The sequence below is a fragment of the Haemaphysalis longicornis genome, unplaced genomic scaffold (genome assembly GCF_048455015.1).
Source record: "Haemaphysalis longicornis isolate Haplotype H1 unplaced genomic scaffold, Haemaphysalis longicornis Haplotype H1 scaffold_1, whole genome shotgun sequence".
NCBI classification, from domain to species: domain Eukaryota; kingdom Metazoa; phylum Arthropoda; class Arachnida; order Ixodida; family Ixodidae; genus Haemaphysalis; species Haemaphysalis longicornis.
In genome coordinates this window covers 311218438-311245196 of record NW_027526203.1, presented here as the reverse complement: position 1 = coordinate 311245196, position 26759 = coordinate 311218438, and the positions used below count along the sequence as shown (strand labels likewise).

The following is a 26759-nucleotide window of genomic DNA, read 5'->3' as shown; positions in this document are numbered from 1 at the left end:
TTTGCAGGATATTCGTTTTCAGAGAAAATACATAAGGGTGATGCACTGTGCGAGTGGCAAGCACAACGTGCACATCGGCTTAGTAATGTGGGCATGCATTCGGTTTGGGGGATGTTGCCTGTCCTGCGTGGCAGAGGCAACGGGAGGGTGAGATGGCAGGCAAAGCCATAAAAAATGACATAATTTATAATATTGGCAACCTGGCGCATGCGACCTAATACAATTTACGTGTGTCATTCGTTATCAAAGTAGACGCACTTCGGTAGTAGAGCCCTTCGCGAAAAACGAAGCGCAGAGCTTTCTGTAGTGAGATTTACATAGAGCATCCACTTCCACTTCGAAGGGGGCTGAAAACCCACAAGCTCGACGCATCCCCCCCCCCCCCCCTTTCGGACAACGTCCCTGTGGCTTCAGGCGACTGTGTAGCCACCGTCAATCGGAAGGATTACTCCTGTCACCATTGACGCCATGTCACTCAGGAGGAAGAGGACGACGTCTGAAATATTTTTGGGTTCTGCAAAGAAAAAAAAAGAGAAGAAAATGAAGAGGAGCAAGAAGGAATAGGAATAATAGAGCTACTACGCGATGTGTTGTTACGCTGAGCTTACCAGGCACGTCACAAAATTATGAAGATTGTTTCTCTGCAACAAGTTTTTGCTACCAGAACTTTTTGGGGCTTTTAGTTTCACTTGGGTGCCCCCAGAGTTCTTAGTACGTGACATTAAGAAGTTCATGTACTATCGTGATAAATTGAAATACGAATAACGGAGCGCGTGGCTTTCAGTGCATGCCGCCGCGCATCCTGGCGACGGGCCGCGTATGCGCAGTGCAAACAAGCTACGAGAGTTCGTGACCAACCTTGATAGGGAAAGACCATCACATTTCCATCGTCCGTTGGACGCTCCGCACGAAATAAGAAATAAAGGAATATAGCTGCGTGCGCCGTTTTCACTCATCGCGGCCACCAGGGGCCGAATTCTCTAAAACGACGGGGCGTCGCTTTGAAGCGACGGGTTAGCGCCATTGAAATGCATGTGTTGTGGGGTCGGGGCCGTCGCTTTGCGGTGCTCCTCGTGAGGAGTGATCCTGAGAAAAGCACTGTGGCAAGGGCGCGAAGTGACAAGCGAAACGACGGGGGGCAGTGGGTGTCGCTTCGCGCCCTTGCCACACTGCTTTTCTCAGGATCACTCCTCACGAGGAGCACCGCAAAGCGACGGCCCCGACCCCACAACACATGCATTTCAATGGCGCTAACCCGTCGCTTCAAAGCGACGCCCGTTTTTTAGAGAATCTGGCCCCAGGTTAGATCACGCTTTAGTGAGCGGGCGCCGAACGCGGTGGGAAGACAAACCAAAAGGCTCACACGCCGAACGACGGTGTTTCCTTATCAACGTTGGACACAAACTCTCGTAACTTGTTCGAACTGCGCATACGCGGTCCGTCGTTAGGATGCGCGGCATGTACTATTATGAGCAATATGAAAGAAAACACAGGAACGCGCAGAAAACACCCTTACACCCAGTGATACGCAGCGGCCGCCGTCGGAAACAAAGTGCAAAGGGCGACGCTGTTCTAATAACTGTTCCCATTCCCGCCGTGCGTCTTATCGGCTGTCAAACGATACCGTATTATTGGCGAAATGACGTATGCTGCGGCTTTGTAGAATTGCCAGCGTCGCGGGAGTGCCAATAGCTCGTGGAACAGCGCCCTCCTTTCCCTCTTTGTTTTTCACAGCGCCATCCGCGTTTCGCTCCGAGTGTGTTCAACACTAGGTGGTGTTGGTCTGTTTCGAGGCTGTTTGCCATGCGTTCCTGTGTTCCCTTTCATATTGCTCATAATAGTACTGAAAGCCACGCGCTCCGTTGTTCGTATTCCAATTTATCACGATAGTACTTGTGTGGACTTCCCCGTGCATGGTTGCAGACTCAAGTACCAGTTGCGTTTCTGTCCTAAGAGTTCTCAGCGGAAAAAAAAAAGAGTAGTTTTGCAAGGAGAGATACACAAGCCTTCACCAAGAGTTCTTCTGGCTTACTTAATTTTTTTCTATGACAATTAGATCATGCCACTTCAAAACTGGCCTTATTAAAACACCGTTGTCTCTCTCCCTCTCTTAATCTCTCTCAATTGGTTCACCTGGGGAGCAAGCGATGCAGTCGTATTTGATGCCGATGTACAGGCTTTACTCGTTCTTCTGTGGGTCCCGGTAGTAAACTAGAGCTAGTCGTGCCCACGCACGAGCTTGTTTTCCGTGCGATGAGCAATGCCTCGGATGCCTCCTGCACCACGCTTGTATATATCCACAGCTCATAAAAAGCTGCTTAGGAATGTTTTTAAAAGCCAAAAACTCGAGGATTCACATCACTTCGTTCCAAATTGGATTGAACAATTCAAAGTAGTGCGCGTCCTTTATGTTGTCTGCAAAAGCATGCGCATCCGTTCGGTACATGCCATTTGGTTCACCCGAACACATACGAGCAGCATGCGTTTTCTTTTCTACTTTTACGTCTTCAGCCACTGCGGATCATGAGGATCGCGCACTATACTCATTGAGGGAGCGCTTACTTGCAGAATATTGCAGCGCAAGAATGTTGGACACTCAGCGCTCGTAATCAAGCAAGCGCCACCGGTACCCGCACCCTCAAAAGGACACTCTAAAAAAACATACGTGGATTTCCTTTGCCACATTTCACCGAGCTGACCAATTGAGGCGTCTGCACGAAAAAAATGGGCAAATAAAGAGACCCAAAAATATGATATGACTAGAAAAATGTGATCTGCGCTGTGGCATCATGCAATGCAAATCGTCATGCTTGCATTGCGCGACGTCCCAGCGGAGACCCCATTTTTTTTCGAGTTAAATTTTACGCTGGGTGTCGTCGTTGGCCTATTTCACTGCTCTGATAGCAGTGACTGGCCTCCTCTATGCATTGTGGGGAAGAAGTGCAGCTTGGTGGGCCAGTTGGTAGGTTTTGAAGGTTAAGAAAACCAGCCAAAAAACAACAACAACGCAAACATGAAGAGAACAGCCAACACATACACTCAGCGTGTGTGTTACCTCATCTCTTTGTGTTCGCGTCTTTTTTTTTATGCTGGTTTTCCCAACCTACATAGTGAGGAAGCAGGCTGGCGGACCTTCTTTTAGAGTGATATTAAGCCGAGCGTTATAATTTTGCGCGTATTTTACAAGCCCTCATGCCGTGGTGTGCGGACATCAAGTGTGCAACTACAAACTAAAAAGTGATAATAGGAGCTAGGGGGCACGAAAGCAGCACCGTAGTATTGTGTACTCCACCTGCGAAACGGCCGAGCGGAATCTTGGCCATCATGGCGGCCGCCTTTCCCGGCTCTTGCTCCCAGACGGCGGCTCCCATGGCTGTGTTCGTCACGGTCGGGTTCACCGAGTTCACTCGAATCTGCAGAGCGTGCCTAATCTTATCATAACGACCAGCAGGGCCGGAGAGCAACAAATATCAATACAAACACGCACGCACGCACGCACACACACGCACACGCACACGCGCACACACAAGAACGCACGCACACACGCACACTCACACGCACATGCGCGCACGCACACACAGCACTGCAGGCAAGTTTGGGTTGGGCACTGTTAGAGGATTTTTATGTCCAAAAACACATTGGAAGCATTATATCTGGACATGCAGAGAAAGACAATGTTGGTATAACTGGGCGCTATTAATGTCGTGCTATCCAGGAGGGCGTTGCTGCAACCTTGTAACTTAGAAGTTAGCATGGAGCGAGCAACATCGAGAAGCTTCACTTATTCTAACAAAGGCGAGCGTGGTTTTTATGCAGGGTGTTAGATAACTGAAGCCAGCCAAGAGGGGAAAAAATGAAACTCACGTTGTAAGGGCCCAACTCGAGCGCCATGACCTTGGTGATCATGTCGAGAGCTGCTTTGCTGCCGCAATACACAGCGTGCTCCGGTAGGGCTACAATTCCAGACTGGCTAGAGATGTTCACCACCGATCCCGGCACACCTCGGGACTTCATGGACTGGACGCAGATCTGCGCAAGGTAGGCACACTCTAATAGTTCCTACACACAGTAAGCTGTCCCATAAAACACCGTCTTAGTTTTGAAACCCGAAGCGTATGATGAACGCCGACAGTTTTCTCTTTTGCTTCAGTATTTTAGGCACATTGGCTCTTTTTTTAAATTTTTGGGCGCCTCAGTAATACTAAGACTTCAAACGGCATTGAACTCTCGTTTTAAAGCAACACTATACTTAAAGGGGCCAGGCAGACAAAATACAAGTTTGTTTTATTCGAAAGATTTCGTGCTTTATAGTTCCCCCAGCGCTTGTCCGGAAGCAAACGATGCTTTGTTCACTGAGAAATTAATCAACTTTACTTAAAATTTGGATTCTCCCACCAAATCGTGTGTTTTCTGGACGTGTGCATTGACATCACAAAAATAGGTCTTCAAGCTGCTGCGGAGCCTTGTTTACCAGTATTCAACCTAAGGGACCTTAATTCAACTTAGATATGGCGCCACCATACCACGAAGGGCCGTTTGTTTTTTGCCGTATCTGTACCTGGCTTGTTTTAAAGCAAAGCTTTACACCTCTAACAGCCAACGGTTCTTCCGCGGCGTGCGGGACAATAAACTCCCCACGCGGCGGAGGCAGCGGCGGGTGGAGGGGGTGGGGAGGTTTTAACTAACGGAGCACATTGTAGATGACGCGGCGAATTTACCCAGCGTTCCCCGCACGGAGGTGCCTACTCGCCGGCGGGCGCGTCGGCAGTACGGCTTTGTCCTCTGCTTTAGCGACGGTTGCTTTGGGCATCTTTTGGCGCAGCTTCGCGTCCGTTACCCACTTCCTTCGAACGGCTTGATTAACTTGTTCGACAGCACTTCCTGGGTAACCCGGACCCGACGGAATTAAGTGGTCGTACGGCAAAGATACGTTAAGGATTGGTTTGCAGGGCGGGAAAACAAAATGTAGAGACCACTTACAGACATATGGCTGCTAGAGAAACGCCACCTTTTGGGCACTGCTTGTCACAAATAGGACTCTGTTTTCTATATTGGAGAATACCAATTCGGTTGTGTTTTAAGAGGTATTACAAAAGGTGAAAGGAGCAACTGGTTATGATAAATAGCGATTATAAAAGTTCCCTCAGCTGTCTCGCAATTCTCAAACTTACTAAATTAGATAGTTTAAATCGGCATAAATGGGAATCACTAAGCTCACATGCCGAATTTTTTAGGTGTCCGCGCTTGTGTCGCGTGGTGGTGTAGCCCCGAGCTAGCTCATCAGGATGGCTAGGTTCCGCTGTCTCACACGTCGAAAGACGCTCCTCCCGTTTTCTTTCTGCCGACGCACGGCCGGGCTACAGCGGCGGCGTCCGCCGCCCTAGCCCGGCCGTGGCCGACGCTGCTGCGTTCGGTACGCCGCCCCCGCGAATTTCAGGTAACGGATGGCAGAATCTCTGGTTTCACTCTTTGTAGAGCCACGTGTGGGAATTCAAGTTACGTCGCATGGGCAATTGTCGTGGGTGTCGTTTAAAGCTTTACTTTCCAATCACCTTCACAGCGTGGATTGGAGCCAATTTTTTTAAATGAGGATTTGGCGGTTTTTCTTGGCACAGACCATAGAAAATGGAAGAAAAACCGACGACCAATCACAGTGGGCAGCGGAGAAAACCTGGTAATTGAGGACGCCCAGCAAACGAGTTGCCTCACAAATGGTCTTTCTTGATACTACTGCGCAGAGGTAACTGTTAACTCGAATAGTAAGCTGGACCAGCAATTTGCCTAATTCACTGCTTTGGCCTGTGTTATTGGTCCTTTGAGCGTTCTGCCACCAAGAAGTTATACGGTAGGCTGTATAATTAAAGTCAGGCATTCACTGTTCAAAATTGGCACTTTTGGAGCTTCGCATAATCTCGCTGGTGCATATCACAAACAAATATGGAAATTATGGGAGACAGAGAGGCGTAAAATGCAATAAGGTATGTTTTATCAAGTTTACTTGTTTCAAAATAAATCGAATAAAAAATTACAGCCTTCAGGGTACCGTCTTAAAGAAAGCCGGTGTTTACGCACCTGAGATATGTTGACTGCAGCCTTGTAGTTGACAGCAAAAATTCTGCATATAGGTAAGGAGACGTGTTGAGTTAGCAGACCTGCTATGCGCGTATTTTTCCCTTTCGGGTTGTCGAGCTAACACTCCAATCAATCAATCAATCAATCAATCAATCAATCAATCAATCAATCAATCAATCAATCAATCAATCAATCAATCAATCAATCAATCAATCAATCAATCAATCAATCAATCAATCAATCAATCAATCAATCAATTAATCAATCAACGGGAGGAACAGCCTCCGATACATGCGGCGTCATCTGGCTGACAAATTCGGAAGCACCGCGCATACGCTGTTCTTCCAGACGTTCGAGAGGTGCTGGTTGGCGGCCTGGGCAACGCGCGCTTCCTAGCAGAAAGGGGGTGCTTAGATTCGACGCAAACTTTTTTAGTGCGCAGACCTTTGGCGGCCGCTACTGTGGTTTGTCATTGGCGTCGGCGTCATAACCGAGCGAGCGAAGTCAGAAAGAAAGCGGTGGAGAAAAGTGTGCCGGATGTGTGAGGGGGAAGACAGTATATGCTGAGCCCGCACGAGACGCCCCTCGGCGGCGACGCATGGCGGAAGTGTGGGGGGGGAGGCATTGAGACATGCAGGACGGTGGCGACGCTCTGTGAAGTGACGCCATAGCAGTGCGTGCCATCGTGCGCTCGGCGATGATGTGCGTTCACTTCCTGAGATGGAGTTCGCGGTCCCTTCCTGAGACTCAGTTCGCGCCGCTGACGCACAGGCTTACCATCGCTGCCGTCGAGAGAACCCACGAGTGAGTGCTGCCTCAGCGCACTGCAGCACTCAGGAATGATCGATCTAATGTTACTCCTCCGTCTGAAGTAGCAAGCCCCGCCGTTTGTGGGGCTAACCTCTGCAGTATTCATTAAAGCTTTCTCTCAGGAGTAAGTGCTGAACAAAGAGTGAGGCAACCGGTGGATGTGCTTCGCGCCCTCCTCGTTACGTGGCTCACCCGAAACACGTAACATTTGCGCGGGAGGTTCAAACACGATTTGCAACAACATGCTCGGCAGCGGCGACGCGTTGCGAGATAATGGCAGAGTAGCGCGCGCTGCTGTGCGTTCGCTGATCACGCGATCACTTCCAGAGATGCAGCAGCTATGCGTCGGGACGGAGAAGACTGCAGTTCGCGCTGCGCAGACATTTCGCATTATGGAGTATAGTAATCATCAGCCATTTTTTTTTCTTTAATATTTGGAGAGATTGCGAAAAGTCGCGCTGGCCTCAAAGTGCCATCAAATATTAAACGCGGAGAAGTGAGCGTTAATGTTTCCAATTTCTTGTTTTTTTTTTTTTTTTTTGACAGTAGGGGATGGTGCTTAGAACCTGCGGGTGCTTAGAATTGAGTAAATACGGTAGGTCCGATGCTTGCTCAGTGAATTGGCGCTGTATATTTCTTAGGTTGCGCATTTTGCGCAGCTGCGCAAGGCAAGTTGCGGGGCCAATTGTCCGTCTGACAACGTCCGTTTTGCTTGGGCCGCTAAGTATGACTGTCCCGTCGTTCTCGATATATGAGGCGCTCACGCATGCTGTCATGATGACGCAAGTTTATTCAAAAATGGAATGGGAAGTTGAGCGCCAAGGCTATGGTATACGTCCTTTATCTTCCCTCAAATACAAATAAAACTTGCGTTCATAAAAAGAATGAGTTTGACGTGATGCGTGTTGCATGCCGAAATACGAACAACCGACCACCGGGCGCTCGGTTGTGTTCGTGTTTCTTTGCATTCCCCTGTATCGCCAGTTTCTGCACCTGCTAAGCACGTTTTTTTCTTTTTCTTTACTGACTGGCTAAGCGTGGTAGACTACGCAAATACGCCAACAAAGTCGAAGTACAGGGGAGAGAGAGAGAGAGAGAGAGAGAGAGAGAGAGAGAGAGATAGATAGATAGAGAGAGAGAGAGAGAGAGAGAGAGAGAGAGAGAGAGAGAGAGAGAGAGAGAGAGAGAGAGAGAGAGAGAGAGAGAGAGAGAGAGAGAGAAACTGCGAGGGGGGTGGGGGGGAGAGCCAAAATACGAAGAAAGGGAAGCGAAGAAAGTGGCACAAACACGATGTAGCAGTAGGGAAGTCTTTGATAAGTATCGCCAGGGGAAAAAATGAAGGGTTTTGTGTTCACACCACGTAAGCAGACTTAAGTGCCTCGAGGAATTTTTACGTCTAGCTTTTTGAGGACTACAATTGTTTCCCCCAGTAGACTTTAATTACTGCAAGAAGCTCGCGTTGTTCTTCACTATGTGACTACGTGACTATACGTGCATGTAATATTGATTACAATGGAGTCTGGACATTCGGGCTGTCGGCACAATTAAAAGATGCGGAATACCCACGAATCACCCCTAACGCATGCATCAGGAATTCAGAGCAGGATCACGAGGTTGAACTTGCTTGTCAATGGTCTCCGGTGCAATGTTTCCGAACAAGTCCAGTTCAGTGATGCCAGCGTTGTTCACGAGCAAGTCGACATCGCCGACGTCGGCCAGGGCGCGCTTGGTTGCGTTCCAATCGGCCAGGTCTACCGCCACCGGTATAACGTTGGGCACCTGAGAAACACAAAGGAGGTGCGAATTCATGCTTACCCGAGGGCGAAAGCGTGTTACTTTCCTTCCTCCAATAAAAGACTCAATCAATCAACTTTTCTGCATAGGTTCTGGTACCCCTCTCGTTTTCGCCTTCCTCCCTTGCACTTGAAAGATGACAGACTGCATTCGCAGCTAGATTGTTGATGAAAACTGAAGATCTATGTAGCTAGTGCATAATAAACTCCAGGTCGCGATCATACTGCACAGCCCACAGATGTCAAAGTTTGTAAGCAAAACGGACAAAATTTTTAACTGGTAAAGATTGATTGATTGATTGTAGGGTTTCATGCGCCGACGCAACGCGGGCGATGAGGCGCGCCGTAGTGGAGGGCTCCGGATTAATTTTGACCACCTGGGGATCTTTAACGTGTGCTGAAATCTCGTACACACGGGCTTTTGTTATTTTCGCCTCCATCAGAAAAGCGGCCGTCGCGGCCGGGAATGGAACCCGCGACCTCGTGCTCAGCAGCGCAACAACGCCTTAGCCACTGAGCCACCGCGGGGGGTAACTGGTAAAGAACAGGCAATGATAACTGCTGTTAAGCTGTGGCTTGTGACATTATGTTCTTCTCAAAGCGTAGAAGTTGAAATTATTGTTCGTCTCTGATTGATTGATTGATTGATTGATTGATTGATTGATTGATTGATTGATTGATTGATTGATTGATTGATTGATTGATTGATTGATTGATTGATTGATTGATTGATTGATTGTAGAGTTTAACGCGCCAACGCAACGCAGGCGATGGGGCGCGCCGTAGTGGAGGGCTCCGGATTGATTTTGACTACCTGGGGATCTTTAACAAGCGCCGAAATCTCGTACACAGGGGCGTTTTTGCTTTTCGCCTCCACCAGAAAAGCGGCCGCCGCGGCCAGGAATCGAACCTGCGTCCTCGTGCTTAGCAGCACAACGCCTTAGCCACTGAGCCACCGCGGCGGGTGATCTTTCGTCTCGATCAGTGAGTACAGCAGTCTTATAGGTACGCACACAAACGCCTACTGCTACTGGTAGATGTAAGAATAGCATTATTCTAAGTTTCAAAAAGTACAAATAAAATTCGGCTTAGCACAAACAATGCTAGACTTGTCGGGTCATACTTTACACTGAACGACTTGAGAGCGCAAGTTATGCACATTGACATGTAAGCAACGGACGAGCGTGCAAGTAAAGTTGATTAAGCACAGGCTTTACACTGAAAGCACCCGAGACAGCTTTGGCTATAAAATATGCAAATCCGCACCAGTCTTTCCAGATGCAACTTGGGTGAAAAAAATTGCTGGTTTGGGCACCTGACCTCAAAGGTGGAGCCCTTATGTATACATGTAGCTCGAGAATATGATGAGTGATCGGATTTGGGTTCTAGTATTCTATTTTTTTTGTGGGGGTGTTAGGGTGGTTACTTCTCGGTGCAAAGTAAATCGCACACAATTTAAAGACGTAGCGATATTGGAAACATGTAGTAGTAGTAATGAACATTTATTGACATAAACCAGAGGTTGAAGCTAACTCAGGTTCGCTAGCCTTATTTATGCTGAACATATTCCTGTTTTAAGCATTCGCCTTCATTTTTTTCTTAGTCAGGTAATGGCATTAACCGCTAATACGTATATAGCCGCACCGGTCTGTGATGCATTTTACGTGGCTTGTTCTGCATGTTCACGCTGTTGGGATGTTCCAAATGAATCGTGTTGATATTGCGAGGTGTAGGGGTATAAGCGATTATTACCACCACCACTACCGAAGGATTACCCTCCCGACGTCACCGGCACCGTACTCAAAGACGACCATGATGACGATTACGAAATGCCTGCCAAAATTATAATGATGGTGACGACTGTGATCATAACGTACATACCTAAATAATGGTTGCTTTACGCACGATGCCCTACATTGGCTTCTGCGCTGAGTGGAGTGTGCACTCCTCATTAGTTAATTGCGGATGCGGAAGAATCTCGCGGAAGGATTAGACACGGAAGGAACTCGAGCATCGCTCTAAAAAAGGAGGCGCACATGCTATAGGAAGTGTCGTGCCTTCGAGGAAAAACTTATCGCCCTGCGGAGGCCATATGTGGACGGAGAAATGCACGATTCTATTTCGAGTTCGAGCCCTGGACCGGGCCGGGCCGTTTCGATTTATCGATCCAGGAATATCGAAGGGCAGCCTGTCTATCCACAGAAAGCAGATGCTATAGTAATCCACAGCAAATATACGCCTCGAGCGCGGCCTGTAGAGGCGCCACTGAAATCCCCCTAGCGGCCCGTTTCGAAAGCAGCCGCGGGAGTCCGCGCCCCATTCCCCAGTGCTGCCGCTGCTTTTGCGGCACGTTCACGACTGAGCTTTACCATTTGCGGGCGCTTGAAATCCATGTTTATGTGGAGCAGTCACTCTGTTCGCAAATAGCGTGTGTTTACGAGTGTGTAAATGTTTCTGACGCGATCTTAGTGTGGTATATTCGGTCTGTATAAGCGCCAGGTGTGTGTCACAGGCCAGCGTCGCGGAACCGGCGTATGATGGAGCCGATTGTAGTTACACTGACCTGAATTTAGTAGCCGTGTCTCCGTAACCACCGGTTCCTCACATGTCCATGCTACGTCTATACACTACGATTTAAATCGGTTTTGTGCGCTTACAAATCAGCGGACCACTCATACCTGACAGCACGCCATACGTTTGCCAATATTATACCTCATATATTGATCACCACCATTTACAAGCCAGTCTGTGTTAATTTCGGGAATATTCAACAAACGTACGATGGACAATGCATAATTATACTCGGGGATCAGCACACGACAGAGTCGTCTTGTCGTGAGGTGAGCGCCTGCAAACACTCATCTGCTACATATATCCTCTGCGAGCAGCGCGGAGACGGGCTTAGAATATAATTCGCGTCCGCGACTAAATGCTTCTTTGAAATATCGTCATACAGCACAGGGAGCCTGCAGAATAAACCAGAAACTGAAATCAGAGGGCCTTATCACATACTACACTCTTCCGACGACACCTTTCATCGTTTGTTGAACAGCCTACCCTGTAACTTCTAAAAATGCGTCCGCCATACGATCAGCTCTTCGTTGAAGTAGAAAAACAAAAGGAAAGTGAACGAGAGATTTGTGTGTGGGATTACTAAAACGTTCATTGCTTGATTCCGCTCCGCATTTGTACACAGCGTCCCCCTCCCCCTCCCCCCCCCCCCCCCCCCCGCAATGTATCGCGGAATAGCAGCGCATTTCGCGTATAGTTGGTCTTGTGAACCCTACCTGGCTTATGTTTCGACGAATGTCTTTAGCATGTCAGAAGTTGCACTGTTTTTTTTTTATTTCCGTTAGAGCTATGTTTCTTAATTCAGCACTTGCACAGCATTTATTTTTCCGCGGTTTCATTAACTTGCCTTGGTTCTTGCTATATGGCGTGTGTGGGCACATATTTAATGACGCACAGGCTTGGAATATACTTTACATTTTTGCATGGTTTATATTCTTATAAAAGGCATAAGTTATTATGCGGCATTGGGTAATCACATCCCCGAAACATATTTTTCTGCGACGTATATATTCGAAACGAAGCTGCATTCGTTGTCCACGCTGCAAAATGAAGCCAACCTCTCATTGTGCCAGTATCAGGTCTAAACGAAGCGATAGTATAATTCGATTGTGCCTGATGTTTTGGAGATGTCATGGGTGATATCTTGCTGCCGTCGCCGACGCCCGGAAGAGCGGCGACGAAGCGCGCAGAACCGCGTCCCCGGGTAGCTCTTGCAGGCGATCGCGTACTCTACGAAGACGCAACTGCTTTTTAAGTGACCTAAACATACTCTTCGCCAATAGACGTCACCATAACAAGTTTTTTTTGGGGGCGCGGAAAGGCGAAAAGAAGCGAAACAGAACCAAAACACTGCACGAGCCCCTATCAGCCACGGCCCACGCATCGCAAATCCCGTCAACGCCGCGGAGAAGCGGCGGCAGGCGGCGCAGCGATCGCGAAGCTCGAGGCGTATAGGAGAGCGCCCTGCGCAGCTTGCGAACACTGTGTGGCTGATAATAAAACAGTTTCAATATTTCGCGAATTAACGGCACCGCGTGCACTTATATTATGTACCATGCGCGGGGGCTTTCGGGTGCGACAGCTCAGTTCCTGGCAATGCACTGCAGCCCATTCTATCGCACGTGTCGCGCGTGGTCAGTGGCCGCTGTCAACAAAGCTCCTGGGGGACTGATCGACGTTTCGGGAGCGGATACAATCTTTGCTCTATCTTCCAGTTGTCACAGTCTTCAGTGTTTTCCATCTTCGTCCATAATGTTTTACGCCTCTGGCCTTCCCCCCAAACCAATTTATACGCTCCCTTCCGTGAACCATACGGACAATTATGGACGTGTGGACTGAGAGAACGCCATCTAAAAGGCGGGGAGGTTAGCCAGATAACTGCGTTTCACGCACGCTCGCGCGCGCACACACAAACGCACGCACACGCACACGAACGCACGCACACACACACGCACAAACACGCACACACACTCACACGCACACACACACGCGCACACACACGCACGCACGCACTCTCTCACACACAAAATTCGTCACACTGTGAATTTGAAAAGCAAAAGATGCAGAATAGTGCGTGCCGCGTGACACCTGAATGGGATGGCACGGGAGTAGAACAGATGCACACCAGCCTCACAGAACACCGATTCTAGGGAGGCTGTTGCGTGTGCCACGCTGCTTGCTGACGTAGTTCATTAAGAGATAAAAGAGAACAAACTGACGCAAACATGGTATAGCAGAAGAGAAGCCAGTCGAAGTGATTCGTGCCAAAATACAAAGAAATGAAAGTGAGGAGAAAGACGCAAGTACAATGATTTAGTAAAAAACTTTGTTAATAAGCATCTCCAAGGTTTCGCCCTCAAAGCGCGTAAGCAGACTTTTTTGTATCGAAAAGCAGACGAAGGATTTCGATAACGTAACACCGAGCAGTAATTAGTTTTGAATGTGGCGCGTTTCCACCATCCACTTTCTTTTTTTTTTGCCAGTCAGCCTTAGTCACGTGATTGCATTGCCTGCCACCGACGGTAGAAATGGGCAGAAACTGCTTCTTAGGATGAAAAATGTCAAATAAAAATCTCTTATGAATGCCTTAAATTAAAAAAAAAATGTGGTTGATCTTTCTTTCATACGAATCGGTAAAACACGAAAGTGAAATGTGCCTTCACAGGAGCATTTGAATGTTTATTGTGCATCGGTATGAACTTGCAAATCGCTTAGTCTGTATGGCACCGTTAAACGCATCAACGTTAAATAGTGTATTACACGCGCCGGAGCATTGCGTAAATCCGATCGAAACCCCCGGCGCTCGCAAACCGTGCGAATGAAACCGACCGGTTTGTCAGCGGATGGTTTGGAGAAGTCACGGTCCGCTACAGCGAAATGAGCATGATTTTCGGGTCGGCCGCAGTCTTGTGGGTCTGCTTGGCGAGCGACGTCCTGTTGGCGGGTCGCTTCTGCAAAGGTGCGACCACATTGGTCCTGCTCCGTGGCGTGTACGCCAGACGCTTGCGCTGCAACGAGCTCAGCTTGTGGAACGTGGCGGCGCGGCGTTCCACAGGCTGAGCGGCGTTCTACATAAGCGGCGGACGAATAAACACAGCGTCTTCCGCTGTTACAAGCTGCCCTATGGAGGCGTCAACTATCGGCGCTCATTAGCGTCATGAAGCACTACTTCGCTTCATCTCTCCGAGACGGCAGCACCATATATAGTTAGAGGGAAGCATAGAGTTTCTTAGTAAGTATACTAGAGAGGAAACTGCAGCTGGGAATCCATGTCGTCGGGAGTGGGGGGGGGGGGAGTTATGGGAAGACCCCCCTTTCTGGCTTGGGCTTGGCATGACAACTGGATTATTTAGCGGTTTTTTTTTTTTGGATTTGCTTCCTTTACTATGCTTTAACACGTCTACGATGTATACAAGGTAGCCGAAATGCTCCCTGTTCTGTCGAAGCCGTGAGCCGTGCAACTGAGGGCTTTTTGAAAGAACAGGCAGTGCGTCATCGTAGCTAACGTTGGTCATGTCGGAGTAGAAGGAACCTATGACTGAGCGGGTAATATGTCACCGCGAAAGTTGTAGCTGACGAAAAAAAAGAAACCAAATGTACTTCGATGAAGACCAGATATGACAGATACGGGCGCCTGCGGCCGTCTATATCTTGTCTTCGATCACGACTGATTAACGACATGTTTTCCTTTTTCTTCAAGTATGAACCAACTCGCCCAGCAGTAAGTTTCGTTTAACTGTAGCTGGAGGTCGGTGCACCGGTTCACCACGAAAGCGACGTTTTCATACGCACGCTCAAAAACGTTTCCAAGCTTATCAAACAACTTATTTTTTGAAATAATGGGAAAATTATTAAAATGAGAGTCTCTAATGGGATTCTCACAAAATGTTAACGTTGTTAACTACCAGCTTGGCCTGCAGAATAGCAGGCACAACCATTCCGGCAAAAATACGCTTTACTTCCTTTTTTCTTACCTTTAAAACAGCGTGTTTTTTTTCCACTTATATAATAACACACCATTATTTGTGTTTTTGTGGCACTGTGTTCGAATATACGGCAACTAAAATGTTTCAATCCAAGCCAATGATGAAACCAAGGCGAGCGCATGATCTAATGGCGGCCCATGACGACACAGACGGCCTTGATGTGAGCCGCATAGACGCTAGCGCCAGATTCCTCTCACTGCTATTCCTGACTGCAAGGTTGCCGAGTCCCTTAACGCCACATTCTGCTCAGTATTCACCCGCGAGCCAGAGGACGGCCCTGTGTCCCTTTCTACTAAATTGCCCTCCATCATGCCGAGCATTACATTCCAACCACACGGCATTTCAAACTTCATTGACTCCCTGAAGCTATCTTCGGCCTCAGGCGTCGACGACATCAATGCAAAAATTCTTAAAAACACCAAACACCTCACTAGCATCATTCTTAGCCATATTTTCCAGCAGTCCCTCTCAACAGGTTCCGTTCCCCAAGATTGGAAAACAGGAAAAGTTGTACCTGTCCCCAAGAAAGCCTCAGATAACGCCTTTCGTCCAATCTCTCTTACATGTGTTTGCTCTAAAATAATGGAACATATCATTTACACGCACATAGCTAGCTTTCTTAAATCTGCGAAGTTCTTTCATCCGAATCAACATGGCTTCCAAAAAGGTCCCTCCTGCGACACTCAAATGGCACTCTTCCTAAGTGACATAAATTCTAAATTAGACATTAACGTCCCCGTCGATGCTATTTTCATAGATTTCGAGAAGGCCTTCGACAAAGTTCCTCACAAGCGTTTGCTATCTAAACTTTCACATTTAAACCTTGATGAACATGTATTTGTATGGCTTTCAAACTTTTTAACTAACCGACAGCAGTTCGTCTACGCTAACAACAGTTCTTCCTCCTTATCCCCTGTCATCTCAGGTGTTCCTCAAGGGACGGTCCTCGGGCCCTTACTTTTTCTCATATACATCAACGACCTACCAGATAATATTTCTTCAAGCATTCGGTTGTTCGCGGACGACTGCGTCATTTAAATTATCACCCCATTATCGATCCCGCTGATAACGTAGCACTCCAGCAAGACCTAAGGAAGATAGATGAATGGTGCAACAAATGGCTCATGGTTCTAAACGTTCACAAAACATCCATCATTTCATTCCACAGGCGTCCCTCCTATTCCACGTACTGGAATAGGAGGGACGCTTTCTTAAGTGGCTCCGCTATATCTCCTGTCTCGTCCACTAAATATCTAGGTCTTCTTATTTCTCATGACCTTACATGGACATCCCACATAAATCGCATTACCAGTGACGCGAATCGCGCGCTGGGCTTCCTCCGACGTAACATAAACCTGGCTCCGTCCACAGTTAAATTATTGGCCTACGAAACGCTTGTTCGCCCTAAGCTGGAATTCGCGTGTGCAGTCTGGGACTTACCGCAAGCTAACTAATGTACCATCCTTGAATCCGTCCAGAACCGTGCGGCCAGATTCATCTTTTCCGATTACTCATACCACACAAGCGTAACACATCTTAAACGTAAAGCTAAATTGCCAAGTCTCAAAACACGACGTACAGTAGCCCGATTTTGCCTCTTCCACAAATTCTACAACTCGTTACCATGCGAAAGCTTCTCTATAAAAACTGCTCACCACCCATCGAATCGCCTCAACCACTCAAAAGCAGTATACCCACCTCACGCACGCACGACCGCCTATCTAAATTCATTTCCTGTTTTGACAGCCATCGAATGGAACAGCCTTCCCGAAAGTGTCGTCACCCAAATAAACCCGACTCAGTTCAAAGCTGCCGTAGAAAAACTTTTGCACTGATTATTTTTGTGTCGTGTATGCGATTATCTTTAGTGGTGTTATCTACTTCGTTGGTTGGCATTGTATGCTTTTTTATCAACAGAGCGTGCTTGATACCCTCTGTATTCGTGATGCGCTTGTTCGGTTGTATTTTTTTCTGTTTGTTGTTCGGTTGTTGTGTAATTTTCGTGCTTCAACACCCCTCATGTAAAACCCCACCCATTGGGGTCTTTGAGGTATCTGTAAATAAATAAATAAATAAATAAATAAATAAATAAATAAATAAATAAATAAATAAATAAATAAATAAATAAATAAATAAATAAATAAATAAATAAATAAATAAATAAATAAATAAATAAATAAATAAATAAATAAATAAATAAATAAATAAATAAATAAATAAATAAATAAATAAATAAATAAATAAATAAATAAATAAATAAATAAATAAATAAATAAATAAATAAATAAATAAATAAATAAATAAATAAATAAATAAATAAATAAATAAATAAATAAATAAATAAATAAATAAATAAATAAATAAATAAATAAATAAATAAATAAATAAATAAATAAATAAATAAATAAATAAATAAATAAATAAATAAATAAATAAATAAATAAATAAATAAATAAATAAATAAATAAATAAATAAATAAATAAATAAATAAATAAATAAATAAATAAATAAATAAATAAATAAATAAATAAATAAATAAATAAATAAATAAATAAATAAATAAATAAATAAATAGTGTATATTGTAAGAAACTCTATGGAGGGAAGGACATAAGGCGCGTTCGTACAGCTCTCCGGGCATGACTTCATGGCTCAGTTGGCAGAGCATTTCACAGCTCCCGTTGCAGCCAGGCTGACCGTGGGCTCGAATCCTAGTTTCGCGCGCCAATAGAACGTTTTCTGGTTATGTCATTTCCGTGATGGATATGACGTCGGTGAGGTTTGTGTACCCACATAAAACTCTTTCGTGTTAATACATGACCTATGTAGTGAAATACAGATTAATAAAATAAAAGCGCGATAAAGTAGAGTAGTTGGATTTACTTGCACCCAGTAGCCACCAGTGGAGCAGAGGAGCGAGAGAACGCACTGAAAAATGCGCCGCTCCCTAGTCGCGCCTGCTGCCCTGGACCGGTTACATCACCTCAATAATAAGCAGAAAGCATGAATCGCATATTTAAAGTGCTTGAACTCCGCCTCGAAATATCATGTTACGTGGGCGTCGCTAGAGCTCGTGTCTCCCGAGTTGCGCTCAATCTCGGGCCTTATGGAAGAGCCCCCCAGAGTGAAATTTTCGATGGTGTTTCACTTTTAAGTGAAACCGAAGCTCTGAGCCAACAGTACTATGCAGAATGGCTTGGCCAGCTTTCAGCGACTTTATTAGGTTACTTTACCCAACTGTAATAATTTCTTGCTTAATTCGGCCAAAAATGCGAACTACCTATCATGATCACTGCATACCATCACATCACTCCGTCTTTTGCACGACTATGAGGGCGCGTTCCGTAGTCAACACAATTCACAGTCATCCATTTTTAGGCTTCCCGGAGCCACTTACGGAAATAAAGGACAGATCGATTGTTGCCAGCGTGCTTATTGTGAACTTTAAACAAGGTGTCAGTTGACTAAGCGAATTCAAAAAGTGGCGTGGCTCTTGAATACAACATCGTCTAAGCTGGAAGGGGGCAGGACTCGACACGCAATTCGTTATTGGCTTGAAAAGCCAAAGTAGAGTTGCGTGTCAAATTCCGCCCAACTCTTCGCAACAACCGTTCAGCTACGACTCTGATGCACTGCACTGGCTCTGATGCACTGGTGGTGGTGGTGGTGGTTGCTGTGTGCGATCAGGCGGTGTTAGCCTGGCTGGATACGCCGGCAATTGCTCCGCCCGAGCTCATCCTAATTGTTTCACTGCGTTTCACAAATTTTCACATGTGACCCCTAACGTCGTAAAATGTGAAAATTTGTAAAAAAAAAAAAGCTTCTGATAAACGAAACAATACCTTGACTGCCTTCTAAGCGGAGTCCACCCTATGTGCAGAAATGAGCCGACATATCTCGGTAAACGTACCTCTTTTTGCAGCTCGGCCAACTTGTCAGCTTTAACATCAACAGCGATGACAGTAGCGCCGTATCTTGCCAAATCAGCTGCGATACGGGCGCCCATTCCTGGAAGTCAGTAAAGGGGGAATAATAAAGGAAAAGTACCCTGTGTAAAATTTAAAATGTTCACGACAGTTAGTTTACTCAGCCTGTAATGAGACAAAATATATCGTAGGGTATGAAGTTTTACTCCAGTACTAATGTAACAATAAAATATACTTTTTTCGCAAGTTTTCTGTATAACAGACATGAAAAAAAGCATGGTGCAGAAAGCATAATATAGTAAACCAGGTAATAAATTATTACAGATTGTCGTTGTGTTGTGTGAAATTTATGTGTGTTTGATTTGTGTTAGTAGGCTTTAGGTGTTTTGCAATGATTAAGCATGGTAAAACTTTGCCCAAGGTAATGCCTGCATTCGTGAGCCACCTGAACTCCGTATGGCCTTGCCTTTAACGCTGACCGCGAGATGTAACCTGCTCGCCGCCTCATTTGCTACAAAAATTACTCTCATGACCCGACTATTCCCCTTGGTCGTGATTGCTGTCGCGAACGACGTCGAGCGAGAATTCTTGCCGACTGAGAAATATAATTACGGCGCCCAGCAAAGGCAGAGTAAACCGATAACCCGACGTTTCGGAACAATTTCCGTTCCTTCCTCAGGGGTGACTGGCAGCACGCTGCAGTGGAGCGCAGCCTGTGAGCGTGTACAGACGGGATACCTAGCTCCCTTGGAACTCTCCCGTCTGTATACATGCACTGGCCGCGCTCGCAGAGAATAGCTTTGTAAGAGACCGACCGCGCTGAACAACAAAGTTTCATAGTAAAATTAAGGGAGTGCCAGTGAGCTCAGATGATTCATTTTTTCTATCTCACAAACTGTTTTAACTGTCTAGAGCAGTTCTTGGTAGTAGAAGAGGCTTATTAGTTATAAGATATAGTTCTCACAGAATAGGCATTAACAGTAGGCATTGCAGGCAGTTCACCTGAACGGTAAATTAAAAAAGAAAAAAACCTTCTCACACGCACACCGTGTGGCGTGTGAACGACGCCTTTTTTCCTGGCCTCCTTGTTTCGCCGTGCTACACATTTACGTCTCAAACGAAGCACGAGCTAAAAAATACGTTCGTTTCCCGCCATTGAGTTACCGTAAAAAAAGAGCGTTTCTTTCCTGCCGAGCGAGGCAGAGGCTACTTTTAGACCACGCATGAAGCCGCGAAAGACACACCGATCGACTATAAAGAAGTTCAACTGCACCAAAAATGGCTTCGAGTCAGCGCAGAAGCATACCTTGTGCAGCGCCCGTAACCACGGCCCGCTTTCCGGAGAAAAAAGCCTCCATGTCGCCTCCGTGCCCTTAAACCACTTCTGTTCTTGTTCGTCCGAAAGCAGGTACCGCGAGATTGTCTGGAAGAAGAACGATTCCCAGTTGCTGCACGCGAGGGGTTTCTCTTCCTGCTATCTGCGCTCAAACGAGTGCTGCCGAGAGCAGGTCTTTACAAAAACAAAGCGTGGCCTTGCTTATCGCCTGCGCTTGTTTTTAAAAGCGTGCGCCGTACACGTGTTGAAGTTGGCGTAGTGTGGGAGCCTGACCCCGACCGACGATAACGGCGTTGGCTCTGCATGCGGTGCGTCCTTGCCGCGACAGTGCCGCGTCGCGGCGCGCCGAATGGAGTGCTTTTGCGAGCCCAACGCCAGACGGGAATGCGGTAGATTACGGGAAAACGAGTGTTTACGTTTCGCGACGAAGAGTGTTATGGCTACTACGCCTCGCGCATGTTGCGGCAATAAGGGAGAAAATCAGGTCTAACTCATCTTTAGAACGAATTAGTAAGAGCATAAAATATGAGGGGGGGAAGGTAGTAGGGGTGGGGGGGGGGGCTACTGCTTCCAGCGTTCACTGCTCACGTCAGTGAGCCGCAGATATGACATGTCCTTCCGGAGGAGACTGCAGGTTACGATTCCGTGCCTTGTCCCGTTGTATGATGCATCACCGTCGGTCGCGACGCCGTTCCTTAGCAGGGAACTGAGGTATCATACTGGGGCTCTTCGATGTAGAGTATGGGACTCATCATGGACTCCCTGAGAAGCGATCCAGCATTCGTTCGACCCGCCGCGGTGGCTCAGTGGCGAAGGCGTTGTGCTGCTGCGCACGAGGACGCGGGTTCGATTCCCGGCCGCGGCGGCCGCGTCTCTGATGGAGGCGAAAACCAAAAACGCCCGTGTGTACGAGATTTCGGCGTACGTTAAAGATCCGGAGCACTCCACTACGGCGCGCCTCATCGCCTGCGTTGCGTCGGCGCGTTAAACCTTTCAATCAATCAATGATCCAACATTCGTTTTTCGCACACATTCCTACGGCGCGGGAAACCTTCGGACTATCCTCGGTGAGTCCGAAACTAAATCGAAGAGCCGCACTGTCGTCCCGTCCGCCTCCGTAACTCATAAGGATCAGGATTACGCAAAGATAACCCTGACGATGACGATGTGCCGTGACACGCGTACTTAGAAAAAAAGTGTTTGGTTGTAGTCAATCATATGTCCTGCTTCGCGATAAAAAAGAAAAACATGCCCTGCTGCAAAACTGCGTTCCACGAGTTTGCCCCAAATTAGGAGGGCTTATATTTTTAGCCGAAATCGAGTACTTTTGTCTTTTTTAATGGAACATATTATTGGCAATATTTATTTAAACTGCACGAATTTCAAATTTCGGTTTAAGCAAGCTAACCTGGCTCAAGGGGCGCGTGTATTAGCTGAGGGTATTGGGTTGTAGATTGATTCGAGCAACCTGTAATTTTCAAAAACAAAAACAAAAATCGTCCATGAGTACGTTCCCTTTACCAATGAGATCACCATAATCGGTACTGCCGGTTTCCGAACTTTCTATTTATAATATACTAGTACGAAGTGCGGAGGCGATCCCCCAGGGCCCTCCCCCCCCCCTTCACACACACACACACACACACACACACACACACACACACACACACACACACACACACACACACACACACACACACACACACACACACACACACACACACACACGCGCACACGCACACGCACACGCACACGCACACGCACACGCACACGCACACACACACACGCACACGCACACGCACACGCACACGCACACGCACACACACACACACACACTTAGACAATCCTGTTGTTCAGCTTCCCCCCAGATGCACTCGAGCGAACAATCCATACCGACAACAACACAACTTCAGAGAATGACGATGGCAAGCATACTCGAAACTATACTTTCCATCGATTTGACTCAGAAGTTCTATGCGTTGTGGTTTCCCGCAATGCAAGAATGACATTCTGCAGTGCATAGTGTCCCAGCGCGGATTACATGTTTGAGTCAAGTGGCATGCACGTTATTGTCATTCGCCGATATGGCTTCATTGGCGGTATGGGTTGTTCCCTCGAGTGCATTGTGGAGTCACAAGGGCTGATCGGGGATAAGTGTGTTAGTTCTCCTTCGCTGGCTCTCAATGACACAGAAGTCACCTCATAAGCTTATGTTTTTGAAAGAAAAAAAAACAATGCTTCTGCAGCTTGTTGGGGTCCTCCAACGTTGCTTTCTGCGGGCCGGGTGCGTGGTGGTCGCGACCGGCCACCTACTTTTTTTGCGTAAGTTTGCTAATCAGCACAACAAAAGCTACATATACATGCAGACTCCGGATTCCCGAAGAAACCGGAGGAGAAACCGGATTTTCTCCGCAACGACTTCCTCTACACCGGTGATTATCGGAAATGCTTTCGAACCTGCCCTGGACCTCACTAATACGTCTTCAGTGCCGATACCTGTTGGTCTGGTGGTACATGTATCTGCCGATTCACCAGCTAGCCACTGTTGCGTACGGGAAGGTGTTCGGTCGGTTGTAGGGTTTAACTCACCGACGCAACGCAGGCGATGAGGCGCGCCGTAGTGGAGGGCTCCGGATTAATTTTGACCACCTGGGGATCTTTAACGTCCGCCGAAATCTCGTACACACGGGTGTTTTCACTTTTAGCCTCCATCAGAAAAGCGGCCGCCGCGGCTGGGAATCGAACCCGCGACCTCGTGCTTAGTAGCGCAACGCCTTAGCCACTGAGCCACCGCGGCGGGTACGGGAAGGCGTACCCGAGCCGAGCTCCATCGCCTCCGACATGCGTGTGGTAGCGTGGTGAAGCGAGCGGCCAGCCAATGTTGCTGCTTTGAAGAAGACCAGAACCCGAAGGCAAACTTAACTTGTTTACTGCATGGCGAGAGATGAGCCGAAGCCAGGCAAGAACAATGCCCCGACGGGCGAGGTTACAGTACAGGACTCGAGAAGAGTGACAGCATTGATTCACTGCTCCAACAGGAATGGACTACAGCGCTTGGGAGGCCTTATTTATACCCAAAGCTCTAGCGGTCAAACAAGCGTTTCGTCTAGATTGTGCACACGACACGAACGGTGCAGACACACACAGCACTTTTTCCAGAGTTCGTGAGCGGCCGGTAGTAGCGGCGCACGCTGAGTTCGAGAGAGGGGAGAGAGGAGGTCTCCGCACCGGCCTCCGCGTCCTTCGGACAAGTCTGCGTGTTGCGTCGGCCGCCACCGAAGTTTGAATCACGCCGGTAGCGAGGCGCCAGCGATCCGACTTTTCCAGACATGTAGCGTCGTGTTTGGATGCGTCGGCTGCAAGCGTGAGTCACTGACAGGGAGGCCTGCTCGAAAGGAGCATGTAGTGGAGGCTTCGCCACAGAGTAGAGGAGTGCGGCACAAAGCACTGCGGCGGGCTGATTCGTAACACCACCCTCTGCGGGATGGTGATGATGCATTCTGTGACATATCGGATACGTCTGCTACCACAGTAATGTCTACTGAAGAAGCCCATGGGACTGCGAAGGCCTCCTCGGGCTATCAGTTCGTGCTTCCCCGCAAGCGCCTCCGTGAATCCAAGAAGCTGCAGTTGAATGGAGATAGCTACTCCGCAATGCAACCTCCGAAGCATGACCTTACAGTTATCTTCAAGCCCACCAAAGAATCTCAAATCACAACTAAATTGAATCCGCTTGCAATGAAAGGTCTCGAGTCCATGTCCCCTGGAGGAGTTCTCCAGATACGCCTGAATCATCGTCTCAACTTCTTAGCCGTGGGGAAGCGGAACATGGACTCTCACAAGGGTCTTCTGAAAGTGTCCAGCATTGACGGCATCCCGGTTAAAACGTATGAGCCTCGTCCTACCAGTTGTGGTGCGGGCGTCGTAAAAGGAATACCGGTAGGTCTCACCGATGTCGATATTTCGAATGCCCTACTCCAGAGAATATCCGTGAAATCTGCTCGGAGGCTAGGCGAAAAATCTGAGGATGTGAGAGTTGTTTTCGCCACTGAAATGGCCTTTGAGCACGTCACCCTAGGTTATACGCGATACCGCGTCTTTCCATACGTTGAAAAACCACGACAGTGCGCAGGTGCCACCGATATGGACATGTGGCTAGCCCATGCAACATACCCGAGCGGTGCCCTCGTTGTGGTGGTCGCATGACTGTTCAGCCCGTACTACAGAAAAGCTCCGATGCCCCAAATGCGGCAAGAAGCGCGAGTCCACGCTCGCACACTGTAAGCTTCTTCAGAAGGAGAAGGCTATCTGCAAGCTGAAGAGCATCCATAACACTGATTACAAGTCCGCGAAAGCTGCCTTCGAAGAACAGCGTGAGAACAAGTCTATTGTTGCTAGGACACATGATCGTAAAAAAGAGCCTCATCTTCCGCCGTTGATGAATCGGAAACGCCTGTCAAGCCTCCTCCTTGTGTGAATATGGACAAGGACTTCCCACCACTGGTAGCGGAAGTAGATCCTCAAGAACCAACACCGACACCTGTTCCTCTGTCTGCGATCACACCTGCAGCCGCCACTTCACGTTATAAGCCATCAGCGAAACGACAGCGTGAGCGCCCGCCAGCAACAAACTCGGTAAATCTCTGTTCAGTTATATCCTAACTTGTAGACACTCTGTGTGCCTTTGTTACCCCCTTTTCTTCCCCCATCACTCAGGCCATCATGACAATCCTGGACTTTGGCACCCTACTTCTGCAGCTAGTGGCGGTAGAATGCAAGAGGTTCGAAACAAGGCCACCATTTTTCAGTGTAACGTTTGTGGACTCTGCCAGTGCCTTTCAGACTTCCGCTACTTTGTGTATAAGCACCGCTTACCAGTGATTGCAATTTCTGAATCACGGCTGCTTGATGGCATTCGGATTTCCGGCTACACAGTATTTCGATCATCTACTGGTGTGGAATTCACAAGAGTTCTTCTTGCCGTCAGAAACGACCTGACCTTCTTACAGCATAATCTGCCTCCGGATGCCTGAAATGAGTACGTGGCAGTGGAAATGAGCATTACTTGCCTTTCATTTACCGTCATCGCTGCGGACGTTCCTCCTCGAGCGGGCTTAGGCATTTACCGCCTCGAAGACATTATCCAGGCTACGCCGCCCCACATATCCTGACTGGTGATTTCAACGCACACAATCTATCTTGGGGAAGCCTGAAAATATCAGTGAAAGTAAGGCGCCTCTTTCAGCTTTGTCATATCAGAACGGACTGGCGGCAATTAACACCGGTGACCACACCTTCTATCGAGGAAAAACATCGAGTGCTCTTGATGTTGCCTTTGTGTCCCTTCAGTTGCTGCCCGCGGCGCATTGGCACGTAGAAGGGGAGGCACATGGGACCGATCATGCAACAACATACATTATTCTTGAGTGTGTCAGGTAGCCATCGAATGCGGGCAGTCAGCTGCATTAATAGGGGGACGTATGCTGCCGCCATTGATGAATCGGAATCATCTCTCACGTCGAATGAAAATCTCACAAACGAGATGAAGCGTGTTCGAAGTTCCTCCACCAGAGTTCTACAGCTGCCAAAACCGCCCTCTGTGGCTGGCGCGGAGTACGAGAAACTCTGCGCGTTATGTCGTAGAGCAGAGGGACGGGCCGGGAAAACGATCTCATAAGAAGACACGCGGGCTTCCAGGCGTTTGCAGAAGAACATTCAAAGACACCTACTGTAAGGGTTCCAGGCACCAGCGACGCAGGATGTGTCGAACGCGGAGGGAGCGGCGGTTCCGAGCAGTGGGAATGAATGACTTTATGGCAGCCAGCTCGTTAAGAGCAAGCGGTCTCTGGGTCATGCCGCTCGCGGGAGGACACATTGTCTGGGGCCTCAGCTGCGCTGTCGGGTTGTTTTGGCCAGAGTGCGTGGTGTAACCGAGGGAAAACATTGGTAGCCTGGCGATTCAAATGGCATCCCGGGGGCATGGCGGAAGCTGGCTCGGGACCCACCGCGGTTTCCATTAGCAGGTTGTAAAACCATTTGGTCCGTCGAGCGGCTGGAGACGGGGAGCGTGGAGCTGTCAACTGTGGTTAGACAGTGACCGATTTATGGCGATAGCTTTCCTTGTGTTGGCCCGTGCGCACGCGGAGTGGAGGCGTGCGAGGGTGCGCGCGTTGCGGCCCGGCATGGGCGCGGCAGAGGCGACGCCTGAGCCGGCCGCCGTGTCCTTTTGTCCCTACGCGCTGTTTCTGGCCCACGGTCCAATTAA

The 26759-nt window shown here is 48.0% G+C and overlaps 1 protein-coding gene across 1 annotated transcript; it reads right to left on the bottom strand.

The window, feature by feature from the left end:
* Positions 1-20769, bottom strand: LOC144149926 (L-xylulose reductase-like). Its single transcript, XM_077681672.1, has 7 exons — positions 20465-20769; positions 19143-19240; positions 8507-8661; positions 6073-6115; positions 3865-4029; positions 3293-3413; positions 1-514 (listed from the first exon to the last, which is right to left on the bottom strand). The coding sequence occupies exons 1-7, from the start codon at positions 20514-20516 to the stop codon at positions 411-413; spliced, it is 738 nt and encodes a 245-aa protein (XP_077537798.1). The 5' UTR covers positions 20517-20769; the 3' UTR covers positions 1-410.
* Between the last annotated feature and the right edge of the window lie 5990 nt (positions 20770-26759).